At 49.7% G+C, this 14,430-nt stretch overlaps 1 protein-coding gene across 5 annotated transcripts in view; it reads left to right on the top strand.

The window, feature by feature from the left end:
* Nucleotides 1–14,430, top strand: part of BCAR3 (BCAR3 adaptor protein, NSP family member) — a 106,992-nt gene that overhangs the window by 53,828 nt on the left and 38,734 nt on the right. Inside the window, exon 1 of one of the 5 annotated variants that reach the window (XM_046005726.1) lies at nucleotides 3,167–3,591. The exons of the other annotated variants lie outside the window; for them this stretch is intronic. Coding sequence (XP_045861682.1) covers nucleotides 3,508–3,591 — 84 coding nt within the window. The 5' untranslated portion in view covers nucleotides 3,167–3,507. Of the gene's footprint in view, nucleotides 1–3,166; nucleotides 3,592–14,430 lie in introns of those variants that run through there. 5 annotated transcript variants of the gene reach the window in all.

Below are 14,430 nucleotides of genomic sequence, written 5' to 3' on the forward strand. Positions count from 1 at the left end.
GGTAAAAGCAAATACCTGGTGGGCACATCTTTCCCCCAACAGACTTTTCCCCCAGTGCTGGATTAGAGAGAGGGGCGGCCTCACTGGGAGCCTGATGTTCTAGTGAGGACGGTAGCTCTCTGGGGAGGGACTCTTGCACGCTTTCAGCCTCTCTCAACCCAAGGGCTGCTGCTGACAGGAAGCAGGGATGTGTGGGATATGGCTGGCAGGCAGCTCCTGTTTCCATGGTTACTAAATAGGGCAGGTTAGTATTAGGGCTGCCCAAGGGAAAAATGGCAGTGAGCAGGGGCCTTCCTCTGGCCTGCTTTAAACCTCTTCCCAGATGGGGTGGGCAGCATTTGACCTGAAGGCATGGGAATCTCCCTGAGGGGTCTACCTGGCTGCCCTGCTCTGGTTTTTCTCCACAGGTGTGTCCCTTGGTACCGAGGAATAAGTCTTCCAGGAGGCCAGAGGGGGGCGCTAAAGAGCACAGTTTCCCCAGAGTTGTGTGTGCTGCCAGCATTACTCCCTGTCAGTCCCTGGGGCTGCACTAGAGACGGTGACCCCATCCTGCAAAGAGCACGGTGTGTAGAAAATCCTGAATCCAAATTTGGTCTTAAATCACATGCACCAAATCAGCAGAGAGTGAGTGACCCCCTGCCCCAGGTCACCGCCTTTTCATGGGGCTGTGTGAGTTACAGGTTTAACTATAAGACATTAAAAAAATCTCCCGTTTGTGTTTCCATGTGATTACATACCAGGCTCTGCAATCACACGCTGGAATCCCTAGTCCTTTGTCCATTCTCTGCTGAGTGACATGCTGTCCTAGTCTTCTGTTTCTTTATAACTGGAAGAGAATAATCACTGTCGGGAGAATGTGGGAGAATTGATCAGTGTGGACGCAGATATGGAAAAACATAACAAGTCACTGAAGGGCACTTTGCAGATTCATGCGGTTACCGTCTTTCGTTGCAACAACGATGTGTTATTTTAGTCTCCCTCCTTGGCCATTTCAGGAGAAATTTATTAATACCTTTGAGTGATGTTTCAGAAATTATTTTTGCTGTGGAGCAGAAAAATTAAAAAGTGACAGTGTGCCCGAGTGGCTCAGTCAGTTGAGCATCAGACTCTTGGTTTAGTCTTAGGTCATGATCTCAGGGTCATGAAATCAAGCTCCGCATTGGGCTCTGCGCTCATAGGGGAGTCTGCTTCTCTCCCTCTCCCTCTGCTCCTCCCTACCGCTCATGCGCAGGCTCACTTTCTTTCCCTCTCTCTCTCTCAAATCTGTTTTTAAAAAGTGCTTAGGAAACAGCTACCTAATAAGATTAGCCCCTTCTTTAATCCTGACAACCAATTCTTTGGGCATTTGGGGGACATTTCTTATAGTAGACCGAGAAAGCCTCAAGTGACAAGAACCATGATTCGACAGTGACCTGAGGGTCTTTTCTGTCGCTTTTTCCCTGGCCCCAGAGCACTTGATGACATAATTCTTGGTCATGTACAAGTCTGCATTATTTGCTTATTTCTTTCAGGAGTGCACTCCATTCAGATTTTCTGAGGCGAGGGTATGAGGTTAAAAGCTTTGGCCAATCTCCCTGAATTTTTGTGTGGGATTTAAGGAGCTGCTCTCTTTCCTCATCCCACACTGGGGATGGCACTTTTTTGTAGCCCTTTGGGGGAGTTTCTTGGGCTGTTGGAGCACGTCTCCTTCTGGTGGGGATGAGCAGGTAAACACTGGACCCCTTACCTGGTGGCTGTAGGCCTCAGGAATGAGTCATCCCTACAGGTCATGGGCCCTCGCTGCTCATGAGGACTTACCTTTGAACCGTCTCTAATAGAAACCAGGGCAAACAGAGCAAATGCTTGCTCATAGATACAGTATATGGATCTTGGAGGACAGTATCGACCCACCAACTGGACCATCTCCAAGGGCCCTGTGACCTCTACCACCCTTGATGCTTGCTTCCAGGTTCTTGGGTGGACTTCCCTGGGGTGGAGCCCCCAGGACTACGCATCTGGCCTCCCAAATCACAGAAGACAGGGACTGAGGGGTCACAGAGGAAGTCAGCTTCCCCTCCCCCATCACTGCTGTGGCGACAGACCCTCTGTAGCTCTGTCTCCACATCCTCTGTATTTATTAGGGCCACCCCTCTGCCCCTTCAGGCCGTGTTCAGGCACAGAGGCTGCTCACAGGCATTGAACAAACAAGTCTCTATTTTTACAGGCCGACTTGACCTAGTCCAAAGGCCGAGGCCTCCTGAGGATTTGACACTAATCCTGTTGGATATTTCTCATACCTCCCTCATGCCTCATCTGGTGTTGTTTCTTTCTGGACTGAATGGGTTCTGTTTCTTCCTCGTTACAAGTTTCTGCCTGTGTGAAGTTTCAGAAAGCTTCAGGACACATTCCAATTTTGAGTGGCCGAAGCCACAGAAAGGTAACATCTGAAATAGCAGGAGAGGGAGAGCTACAGGCAGAAACCTGGGTTTGATAAAAACCAGAATTGTTGAGCATCCACTCTGGCTGGAATGCAAAAAGAGAAGCAGTTCCCTAAAGGTCACAGGAGGCTCTTGGTGGGGGCAAGGGCCTCTTAGCCCAGGAGAATGGCTTGGCTGCGTGTGCCGCCTGGTCCGAGTGCTGGATCTGGGTTAGCCAGAGAGGACCACTGGATAGAGTATTCAAAGTGAAGGAGGGAAGTGAGACAAAGAATTGAGTCAGAAGAGGGTATACAGCCTGACCCCCCAGCCTCCCAACAGACGGCTCGGCCAGTTGGGACGGTATGGGGCGCCCAGGGTGTTTACCGACAGACGTGCTAATTAAACACCAGAAGACCGTATTACCCACGGTGATGGCTGTGCCAGCGTTATCAGCTACAAACTGGCTGCCAGGAGCATTCTAATTAAAAATAAACAGTGCTGCAGGTGGGCTGGGAGAGTGGGGACGGGGACCCTGTTCCCGTGTCTTCGGACTTCTAGGATTGGTCCTAAGGAGAAGTCACACCCCAGTCACCTTCTAGGTCCTTTTCTCAAAGGAGCCTTTGTCTCATCACAAGGTGGTGTGATGTGTGCTTCCTTAACCCTTAGCTGCTGGGGTGACAAGCATACAGATCCCAACTCCGGGAGCCGATCGCCTGGTGCCCTCGCCCCGGGGAAGGACGGGCTGTCTGCGGGGGTTAATGATTCTGCCGAGTCTCTAGATTGAGGGGACAGCTAAAGCCCAAAGCTCTTCAAAGAGAGGTTAGAATTTCATCAGAAAGCAAGTCTGGTCACATGAGAATTTCTGGCACTGTGTGCATGGCAGGCTGGACACCAGCCTGCCAGAATTGAATGAGTGGATCGTATTGGCTTCAGTGGAGGGGAAAAGTCCCAGCCTGGCCTGTGAGCAGGAGCGAGCAGCTTGCTCCCCTGGCTGGCTGCTGGACCTCAGGCAGGAGCAGCAGGGCTGCCGCGGCAGGGCTGGGGCTCTGACGCTCGAGCCCCATTTCTTTCAGCCCTAAAGAAAAAGTGTGTGGTCCAGGGACTGGACAAGATGCCTAAGGAATGCAATGCCTTCCACGCCCTGTCGGCAGCCCTGTGCTGCTTCTATCACCGCCGGTCATTCCTTGGAGCCAAGGTAGGTGCGGCTTTGAGATAAGATGCACTGGAGATTCTTTGGGGGAGACCTGAAAACGTTAGTCTTCTAAAAGGCCCCAGAAAAAAGTTTGCAGCCTGCTGGCCGTGGAACAGAGGCACTTGTTTGGCGGGTAGATCTTGCTAAGCCCCCCATGATGGGCCTCCCTCCCCTGGAAATGGAACCCAGCAGCACAGAGGGGGGCTCTGAGTCTGTGTTTGGGGAAGAAGCTGTTTTTCAGGACACTTTCAGTCAGTCTCCTTGGGTGGAATTCTATATCAAGGTAACTCAGTAAGATGGACCTATTTTTCTTCTTTCTGTCTTTGCATCACTCTCTCTCCCCTTGTTCGCCGTGACTGTGAGCTGGCTGGGGTATTAAGTCAGTAGTGTCTAGAACCCACAGAAGCCACGAAATACTGCCTCTCCAATCTCAGCCAGGTTCCAAAACAATTTCAGTGTTTGGAACTGTCTTTATTGCTCTCATCTGGAACCTTTGTTACGAGACACCAATGCCAGAGGTTTTGTGTAATATGTCGGAACACTGTTTATTTTGATGAAAATCCTCAAAGAACCTCATTTGACTAATTCAAGACGAGACCTGTGTTCTGTGTTACCTTCCTGGGACAACATTAAGAATGAGGATTAATACAGGCTCTGATTGATCCGAAGGGTTTGTCTGCCTTGGAAGAAAAATCCCGTCACCTTGACCACAGCCCTCCCTTATTCGTGGGAAATAGAAATCCTAAGTCTCAGGACATTCTCCCTCCCCCCCCCCCCCCCCCCCCCAGATGGTGGAGCTCTGTCTCCTGAGGGACTGACTGACTTCGTGCAACTGAAAGAGCTACAGCAGAGTTATGATGTTCTGCTTCCTTCTCAATAATGCTTAAAAGAACTCTCCGGAAAATGTAACAGGAAAACCTGCTAAAGGGAGAAAGAGACCTTTGTAGAAAAACAGACACTGAGCGAGAAGAGGTTAGGTTTCTTCTGACTTTACTGCCCTGTTGGAGTGTTCAGAGCTTTCTAACCATTTAGCAGAGTTCGTTTTTGTCTCTTTGTCAAGGAGTTTGGAGGGGGATGAGCAATTAATCATCAGTTGAAAGTGTTTCCTCCCTGACTGAAGAGCCCCTTTCTATCCTGGAGCCCAGTGGGGTGATATGAGGACCATGTGGTTTCTGGCCTAAATATGGATCATTTTAGCATCGGGTAGATGAAGTCATGCCATTAATGGGGTTGTAAAGCTGTCAAAGATAGACCAGGAGGTCCCAAAGGGGCTGTGTGCTTCCAGTTGGCAGTCGGATTTCACTCTAAGAGAAGTCCTTTCATAAGCCAACCTCTGCTAATTCAGAAAAGTGCAAGTCAGCATTGGTATGTGAGGAAACAGCCCCTAAATAAATGGGTCTGAGTGATGAGATTCTGTTTGGATGCCCCGTCCCTCTGCCATTATGTCCTTTAAGGCCTGCACAGAAAGGCCACAGTGATATATGGGGTGCCGCCATCCCTCAGCTTCTCCCTCCCTGGCCTCCCCCTGACCACTCTTGGGGGTCGACCGGCCGTAGAAACACCTCCCTTCCACCCGGGGCTTCTCACCTTGCCCCCAGCTTGGTGCATCTTCTTAGCACAGAGAGAGGACCTGGCTTGCTCACTCACCAGAAACTGGTGCTTCAGACCCAGTTTAGGGTCCCCCACCGAGCCTCGGGGTGTGCCTTCCTGCCCTGCCTCACTTCAGTAGTTACCTGGGGAAGAAAGTCCTCCTGCGCCTCAGTCCCTGCCAGCGTCACCCCGGTGATCACACTACATCGCTTTATTGACTCGGACTTTAATTAGGGGTTTCAGGTCTTGCCACTCATAATTAGTTTCCGCTGCAATTAGGGTTTCAGAATTAAATTGGGATTGATTGCCTGATAGCAAAGCGGAAACAAGGCTCCAGTTCGTGACCGTGTAGGCTGCTTCCCTTGGCATGAATTTCTCATACCAAAAATAACACTCTGGTAGCCATGGTAACTTTCCATTTGGTCTAATCCATATTATCTCGGGAGAAACTAGAATGTTATTAATAGTGTTTGTTGTATGGGAAGAAAACTAAAAATGTAAAAGCTCCTTCATTACATAGACCAGTCACCCTGGCACTTAGAGGGAATAAAATCTTACTTGCAGAGATTTGCTGGAATTTAAAAAGTATTTAGGGGCTGGTGTGGACTTGCATACAAAGGCCCAAGAGGTTGGTGGCAAGAAGGGAGAGGAGAATTAAGGCCCTCGCCGGCCCCCAGGGAGCTGAGGCCAGAGATGAGATGTTCGGGCCACGTTGAGGGTCATGACTGTAACATCCTGGGTGAGAAAAGGAAGGGCTACTTTACTTATGCCCAGTGGAAAAGAGTTTGCAGTGAAGATATTACTGATCCATAGCATTCCTGGGCACGTTCAAGTTCAAAAGACCCTGAACGTCGACTGTAGTAGCCCATCCAGGCATGAGTACTCTTCAGTAGGCCGGGGCGATAAATGACAGTAGAGGTGTGCCCCCCCCGCCCCCGGCTTTGAAGGACTCACTACAAGAGCGTTGGGTCATGGTGTCATTCTGTTACATTTGCAGAAGTCTTTCCAGCTTCCTTGGGAGTTCCTTCACAAGGAATGCACGTGAGGTGTCTTACTGGAGTCTCAAAACGAGTGCTCCAAGTTGAGAGTTAACCCCTTCCCACAGAGGAGAAACGGGGGCTCAGAGAAACTACCTACCCAGAATCATTTAGTGGGGCACCAAGGGGTAGAAACCGGCTTCTACCCTCACCTGGCTTCAAGCCCAGTGTCCTTTCTACGATAGCACGTTAAGACCATTGACACCTAAAACAAGATGATACTGATGACTACTTCAGCGCAGTGTGGTTGGGGAAAAACAGTGCCTACCTGGGGCAGGTGGGTGGGGGGGGGTGCGGTGTGTGGAACTGCCTTTTGGAGAATCAGTAATCCTCCTGTAGCAGGTGTTGGGACCACCTTTAGGTCCCTTGTGAACCCCAGAAGGAATTTGGTGAGAAGCACAATAAATAGATCCCATTTCTAGAACTGGCAGTAAGAACAAATCCCTTCTTCTTCTTGTCACTGTGCCTCTGATTTTCTTGTCTGGGGACTGGGTAAGGAGCTGAATTTTGCCACTTTCACCGATGACTGCCCTGAGGAAAAGCAGGGTGGTTTTAACCCAAGAGGTGGGAGTTACCTTGCAAGGACAGAAAAGCCACGTTTCAGAAGGAGCCTCAACAGAGAGGTTGAAGTATGAGTCTTGGCTGGCCAGCCACTAAGTCCGGTGGCAGTGGTCTTGTCAATGAGAAGTCATGGCTTGAAGGCAATGGGTTTTAAGCACATGCTTTCCCATGCGTAGGTTTGATCATCTTGGCGCTCTGTAGTAGGAAGAGCTGCAATCGGATTGTTGCTTCTGTTGTGTTTTGCTTTCAGTCGTTTCCTTTGCCCCCACAAAAAGAATTTGGAGTCTCTCCGTTTGCACATTACAGCCCAAGGTGTCCCATCTGCCCATCCCTCGAGGGTTGTATTCCTGGAATTTGTTTTCTTTAGAAACTGCCTTCTTGTGTGAATGTGGCAGAGCCGCGGTTCCACTTGCCTTCCCGGTGGCCAGTCCCTTGGTCTGTTTGCTACTGTGACAGCTTGGGTCCTAGTTCTCCGTCCTGGTGTTGATGATGGCCTGAGTTGCAGTAGTCAGTGGGGCAGATGCACCATCAGCACGAGCTGTGCAAGGTGGAAAAGGCCAGTCGGAAGATGTATTTTCAAAGTGACTCAGTCCCTCCTCCTGGAGGCTGCTAGTTGCTCATTTATCTTTCCTGCCCCCCGCCCCAAAAAGCCTAGCACAGCTTTTTTTAAAAGAGACCTAAATGCATTCCATTGGCATCTGGGAGCTTGGGGATCTGGTTTCAGCATCAGGGAAAGGGGGGACATGCCTGATGGTGGCTGGGTCCCGGCATCCCCTCTCCAAGACCCCGGAGCTTGGATCCCAGCCCAGGCCTTGTTTTTGTTGGAGAGACGTGGGTGGGAAGCAGAAACGAGACTGGGATCCTGGGAAAATTCTGTTAGTGGGTTTACCACCTCCAGGACCACAGAGAACGGGGCCTGTGCCAAACATCGGGGGGTGGGGGATGCCGGAGAGTCAGGGTGCTCAGGCCACAGAGATCTCCCTGCTCTGTACCACGTGGAGGACCCAGGGCCCTGTCCTTGGCTTTAAAGATGTCAGAGACAGCTCTGGGATCTTTTAGCTGATGCATATCTGGGGTGTCTCCAGGCCAGCAGAGGAAACAAGGGCTGCCCTAGTTGGGGACAGGAGGGGACGGGAGGGGAGTGAGCCTTATGGGTTTGGACTGCGGCATCTCTGTCCTCATCTGGATCTCCACTGCATGTCCACAGCCCCAGGGGCTACTGTTGGAATCTGGCTCTGGCCACGAGAATGTCATGGCTCTTATTTTTCAAGCTCATAAAAGAGCTACGATCAGTCTTTTAGTTTGTATAGAGGACAGCTCTCCTCCATGTCCCCTCTGAAACACATGTGCTGTTACAAAAGCAGTTTGCACAAAGAACCAGGAAGATAGAATCCCGGAATTTGAGAGACCCAGGAGCCCCCCCTCCCCTGCTTCCAGTTCATCAGCTCCTCTCCTGCCCTCTGCGCTCAGGGTGTGTGCCGAGGGGCTGCTGGGCGCTGGGGAGACAGTGCAGGCTCCCCCCGCGGAGGGAGCAGTTCCGTGGCCACTGGGGAGATGGGCGTGCAAGCAGCTCTCTCCGCGGTGACCGGAAGGCTCCAGGCAGGCAGAACCCCCAGTGCGTGTGAGACCCCACACCAAGGCATTAATCCAGCCCTGGGTCAGCAAACTCTGACCCAGGAGATAATACTGAGCGGCTGCTAAAGGGGCAGTAGGTGGAAGACAGAGAGAGAGTGAGTGAGCGTGAGCGAGCCTCAGGCACTGGACCTCAGGCGCAGCTGAAGCGGTAGAAGAGATGGTGGCGAATGGATAGTGCAGGACAGGGGGCCAGTGAACAGTATGGATGGGGAGCGCGGAAGGTCAGGGTCTTGGTCCCTTTGCAGGCAGCCTGAGCTTATAACCAGCGTCTCCCCCAACTCTTGCCCATGTCCTTAAAGCCTCCTGTCAGCTCGGCTGGTCCCTGCTCATCTCAGGCTGGTCTGCCTCCCTCCACCTTCTCTTTAGGCCCTTTCTAAATGCTCAGATCTTGTTTCTTCACGGCAGCAGTTAAGACCATCAGGCACAGTATTTCCGTCCCCACCCCTGCCTCCACAAGCCACAGCTCGATCCAGATCCAGATCCTCGCTTCCTCCGAGGATGAAGTGTCCCTCTCCCTAACCCAGACTGGCCCGGCCACCTGTGCCCGTGACCGCCCCCTCCTCAAGGACTCCTCTCCATTAGTCTGTCCTCGGGGACCTTCAATCTGTCCTTCTCCACTGCTTGCCTCTTAGTTTGTAAACGTGCTTTGGTCTTTCTCAGTCTAAAAATACCATTGATTTCCATGTCTTCCTTTCCTGGTCCCTATCTTCCTCCACCCAAAAACTGATGAACAGTCTCTGCTTCCTCACTTCCCAATGGCCACTCAGCCTCCTTCACCCCACCAGCAGCCTTGCCAGGTCCTGTGGCTGCCATCCAATTCTGATTTTATTGGAACTCTTCTGCACTTGGGATTATTGGCTCTTCCTTCCTGGAAGTCTGTTCTCTCACCGGCTAGGACACTACACTCTACTTATTCCCCTGGATCCTTCCTGAGCACTCCCACCCTACTGCTAAGGACTAACTCTTTGTGTCCCTCCAAAATTCATGTTGAAATCCTAACCTCGAGTGCGATGTACTAGGAGGTGGTAGGTGGAGCCCTTATGAATGGGATTAGTGGTCTTGCAAAAGAAACCCCAGGCAGCTCTCCTGCCCCCTCTGCTAGGTGAGGATGCAATGAGAAGAAGGCTGTCTACACACCCAGTCTGCTAGCACCTTGATCTCGGACTTGCCTCCAGAACTATGAGGAATATATGTTTGTGGCTTCAGCCGCTCCGTGTATGGTGTTTTTCTTACAGACCTGCCAATAGACTTAGACACAATCTGCAGTTGCAGTTTCTCTTAAGAGCCAGCATCCCCTAGCCCTCTTCTGATATGTCCTCAACACCCCATCTCTTAGGTGGCTGGTGAGACAGTCTCCCCCTCCTTCCGAGGATTCCCCAGCTCGCGTCGTGTCCAGCCCTTCTCCCCACAGCACCTGGACCCCACGGCCTGGTGAGCCACCCCCACAAGCACCTCAGGCTATGCAGCCTATTCACAACCCGCTCCCTGTGTGCTTCTGTTTTGGGAGTTGGTGGCTCAGCATTGCCCAGGAGCCCCCATGCCTCTTCCCCCCCACCGCATCCTTATTTTCATAGCTCATCAGTCACGCCTTAGGATTTTACTCCTAAACATTTCTGTCATCTGTCTCTTCCTCCCTGACTCTACCACCCGTACTGTGTTAATTCAGGCCTCTTGCCATCTCATCTCTTGGTTGAAATTCTGTAGTAGCCTCCTAACTGGTCCTCCTGCCCTGAATCTTCACAGGGAAATATTTCCCCTTTACGTTTGACATTTCTGGACATGGGGAACGTACGGTTCCCTTGAGGCAGTTCGCTCCCCCACACGAACAACTGTCCAAGTCTGTGCCACTGCGGTGTCCACCTTATTCTGCACTAAGTGGGCACAAGAGTCCTTCAGACGCATTCTTGTGAACACGTCTATTCTGAGACCATTTTGGCTGGTATGAGTGAACACCTAGAAATAAAACTCTGTGTGTTTGTGCGTGTGTGTGTTGGGGGTGATTCTAGATTAGTTCCCCTAGGGACTTAAACCAAGGATATTTGACCATCCTCTTGGGATGGCAGCAGCCCAAGCCTTGAGCTATTTCCACGCAGCCCTCATGTTTCTTTTAAGTCTGTTCTGTATCGACTAAATATTTCCAGTTCTTTATATACTTTGGGAGACTTGGATTCTAGTTTTTAGTCAATCCCTTATTCTGTAAGTCTGAGCAAGTCATGGACATTCAGGGCCTTGGTGATGTTTTCTCTTGGGAGCTACAACTCTTCTCACCACCTGTTTGACTCCAGGGATGTTGTACAGATTCACGAGCTCTTGAGTGGTTTTAGGTGCCTTTGTTCTCTGAAATTCAGCTGCTGTTTTCCCGTTTCTGCCATGACCTCTAGCATGGTGATTGTGGTTTTCAGAAGCTTGTTATGTGAGATACGTGGGCGTCAAGTGCTTTGAGCTCCTCTGGGAGAAATATACCTTTAAAGTGACGTGTGAGTTGTATGTTGGAAGTGGTGGAGTCGATACTTGGCCAAAACCCATCTTGTAATGAATCGCTTGGTTTTACTGAGAACCTACTTTGTATCCATCCCAGACGATATGGTGTGCTTTATCCTGAAGCAGATGTCTGAGACAGTTGTTAGTCATGGTATGCTTTGGGAGAGGTAAATTTAGAAAGTCATTTTTTCTACATCCCATGCTGGAAAGGTTTCTGAATCTTTGGATTTTCCTCTGTGTGCTTGGCATTTCTCTTTTCTTTTTTTCCTATTTTTTTTTTAAGATTTTATTTATTTATTTGATAGAGAGAAACACAACAAGAGAGGAAACACAAGCAAGGGACGTGGAAGAGGGAGAAGCAGGCTTTCTGCCAAGCAGGAAGACCGATGTGGGGCTTGATCTCAGGACTCTGGGATCGTGACCTAAGCCAAAGGCAGATGCTTAACGACTGAGCCACCCAGGTGCCCCTTTCATTTTTTCCAGTTACGTCTCCTAGTGTCTTTCAACCATGATACATTTTGTTTATTCAGTAGTGCCTCATCCATTCAAGGTGAATTAAGAGAAGGATGACACAGTTGATCCTAAACAATCCCTCTGTGGAAAGTTCATGTATAAGTTAACCACTAAGAGCCCACTGGAGGCCTAACATAAATAGTCAGTTACTGCCCATTCTGTATCATGTGTTGAAACATTCTGTTTCATGTGTTGTACGCTGCATCCTTATAATAAAGGAAGCTGCAGAAAAGAAAATGTTATGAAGAAAATCATGAGAAAGAGAAAATGCATTTACAGTGAAGTGCTGTATTTACCCAAAAGGCTCTGCATGTAAGTAGACCTATGCTGTTCTTACCTGGGTTGATCAAACATCAGCTATATTTGAATTGAGTTAATTTTTATTTTCTATGTTCTCTTGAAGAGCAAATAGGGCATCTGTTTTAGAGAGCAGCTTTGTTTCCCCCAAATCACTCAGTTTGGATCGAGATGCATTCACAAGGCTGAATGACTAGTGGGAAGGATTTCTGGCTTGCACCTCCTTGCATTCTGAACTTTGGCCAGCTGGTCTCCAAACCCTCACCCTGGGGTCTGCCTTAGCCAGGGTGGTCTCTGTCTCTCCTTTCCCCATAGATGCTAACAAAGGACTGCTCTTACTGGACAGAATCTCACCGCCAGACCCAGTGATTAATATTTCACTTCATTGTCTCATTTAGCCTGTGTGCCGACCAGGTGAAGGATGTATCCTCGGAAGCCGAGGGCACGGTTAAAGGGAGCAAAGCAGTAGACACGGGGGTGTCCTAGGCCAGCTGGTATTCAGCTTTTATTCAAAATCTTTTATTTCACAGACTCACTAAGTGATTAAGTGCCAGCAGTGACCTTCAGCCTTCATCCTAAGTATAGCAATCTGACTTCTCGCTGGGAGGAATCTGCCTCATGGGGATGATTTGGCTGTTGCTGGTCCCTCCGCAGGCCTGCTCCAGGAAGTCCCCATCTGAATCAGATCAAGTGGGGCTGGTACCTGCCCCAGCCTTCAGCAGGGCAAGATGCTAACAAATGACTCTTGAAAATCTCACTGTTTCAGCTTATCTTTCACCAGGGAAAGATGAGAAGAGGTACCCACCCCCCACCCCCGCCCCGGGGCCTTGGAGCTGAGCACGGAGTCCCTGTGCTCACTTTGTCGAGAGGGTAAGGACATTATGGGCAGAGCCACCAGGACAGGCGGTGGGGGCAGGGGAGAAGGAGATCTTACAGTGTAAGGAGCATGTGGAGCAATTTCCCGCCCATGGGGAAAACTGTTGCGAGGGAGAGCGGCCACATCGGTTGGTGTTGGGCATGCTCCATGCTGTCCAACTTCACATTCCTCCTACAGATTTTGGACTCATCAGTCTCTTGTGAAAATTAATTTTCAGTCCCTTGGTGTTCCATCAGAATAAAACCAAGCATCAAAAGCGGTAACATCGTGATCCTACAGGACGGAAGGGCATGGAGACCTTGCCTACAGAATGATGAGGGATAAAGGGCAACAGGGGTTGAATGTCTAGGGAAACTACGGCCACCTAATGGGGAGCCTAATGGAATGAGTTAAGCCTGGGGGGAATCAGTTACTTCTTTTTTTTTCTAAGGGTTTTTTTTTTTTTCTATTTATTTGAAACAGAGAAAGATCACAAGTAGGCAGAGAGACAGGCAGAGAGAGAGGGGCAAGCAGGCTCCCTGCTGAGCAGAGAGCCCGGATCAATCCCAGGACCCTGAGATCATGACCTGAGCCAAAAGCAGAGGCTTAGCCCACTGAGCCACCCAGGTGTCCAGATCAAGTTACTTCTGCCCCTAGGGGGTGCACCCTGTTTAGACTCCAACCTGCACAATTTAAAATGAAACTGGTCTTTTTCATACACACACATGGAAAGCAGAATTTTAATGGAAATTTCTCAGAACCTTGATAAACAACGAGTTCCACAGATGTTCTCTTCATATTTCCTATTCATGGTTTATGAGCCTCTTTTGTTAAGTGTTTGATAAGGTTTGATAATGAGTAAAAAGGAAATCTCTTGGATTTGGGCTCTCCAGTAGGTTTGATGGTGGTTTCCTGTCTGTGCTAGGGTCTGACAGCCCCCATATCATCGTTTGTGTGTGAAAAGAAAAATCCCATGTGATAGGAAAATGAAGCATCTTAATTTAACAGCAAATTGCAAATCTGTTTTTAATGGCTCTGGAGCAAGAATCTGGTGTTAAGTGTGATAATTATACAGGTTTAATTATAAAATGATAAAATGGCATCAAAAGCCATCTGCAGAATCTTTTCTGAAGATGAGATTCTTTCTAGGATTTAGAAAGGAGGAATTTATGTCATCAGGGTACTTAAACATCAACATCGAATTAACTGAAGTGTTTCAGAGTGCTAAAACTTTCTGAGATTTTATGAGATGTCTTCGCCACTGATTCCTTTCTCACAGGGGGCCAGACACCCTCGCTGACCTCAGATAGGATAGAGAACTCCGAGAACTTCGCCAAAACTGCTACTGCCATACATTCTCTTCAGATGTCTGTCCCCTCAAAGAGACGGTAGCCTGTCAGGCCGCAGAGTCATTCTTACCCACGCCCGTGTCTCCTGTCAGATCTAGTCCGGGAGGCCAAGTGGCACAGCGGGCGCTTGGTCTCAGAGTCTAACCACGGGCACGGTGTTCCAGTGGCTGGCAAGCTCTCGATCTAAAACTGACCTCTTGATTGTTTCTGCAGAACTGTGGCCAAGAAGGTGAAGTAATCAGAGGCACGGTGTTCCCATGACTGTCAAGCTCTTGATTTAAAATTAACCTCCTGGGGCGCCTGGGTGGCTCAGCAGGTTAAAGCCTCTGCCTTCAGCTCAGGTCATGATCCCGGGGTCCTGGGATCGAGCCCCGCATCGGGCTCTCTGCTTGGCTGGGAGCCTGCTTCCTCCTCTCTCTCTCTCTCTGCCTGCCTCTCTGCCTACTTGTAATCTCTATCTGTCAAATAAATAAATCTTAAAATTAACCTCCTGACGTTTTCTGGGACACTCTAGCCAAGACGG

This window comes from Meles meles, chromosome 1 (assembly GCF_922984935.1).
Source record: "Meles meles chromosome 1, mMelMel3.1 paternal haplotype, whole genome shotgun sequence".
Taxonomy (NCBI): Eukaryota; Metazoa; Chordata; class Mammalia; order Carnivora; family Mustelidae; genus Meles; species Meles meles.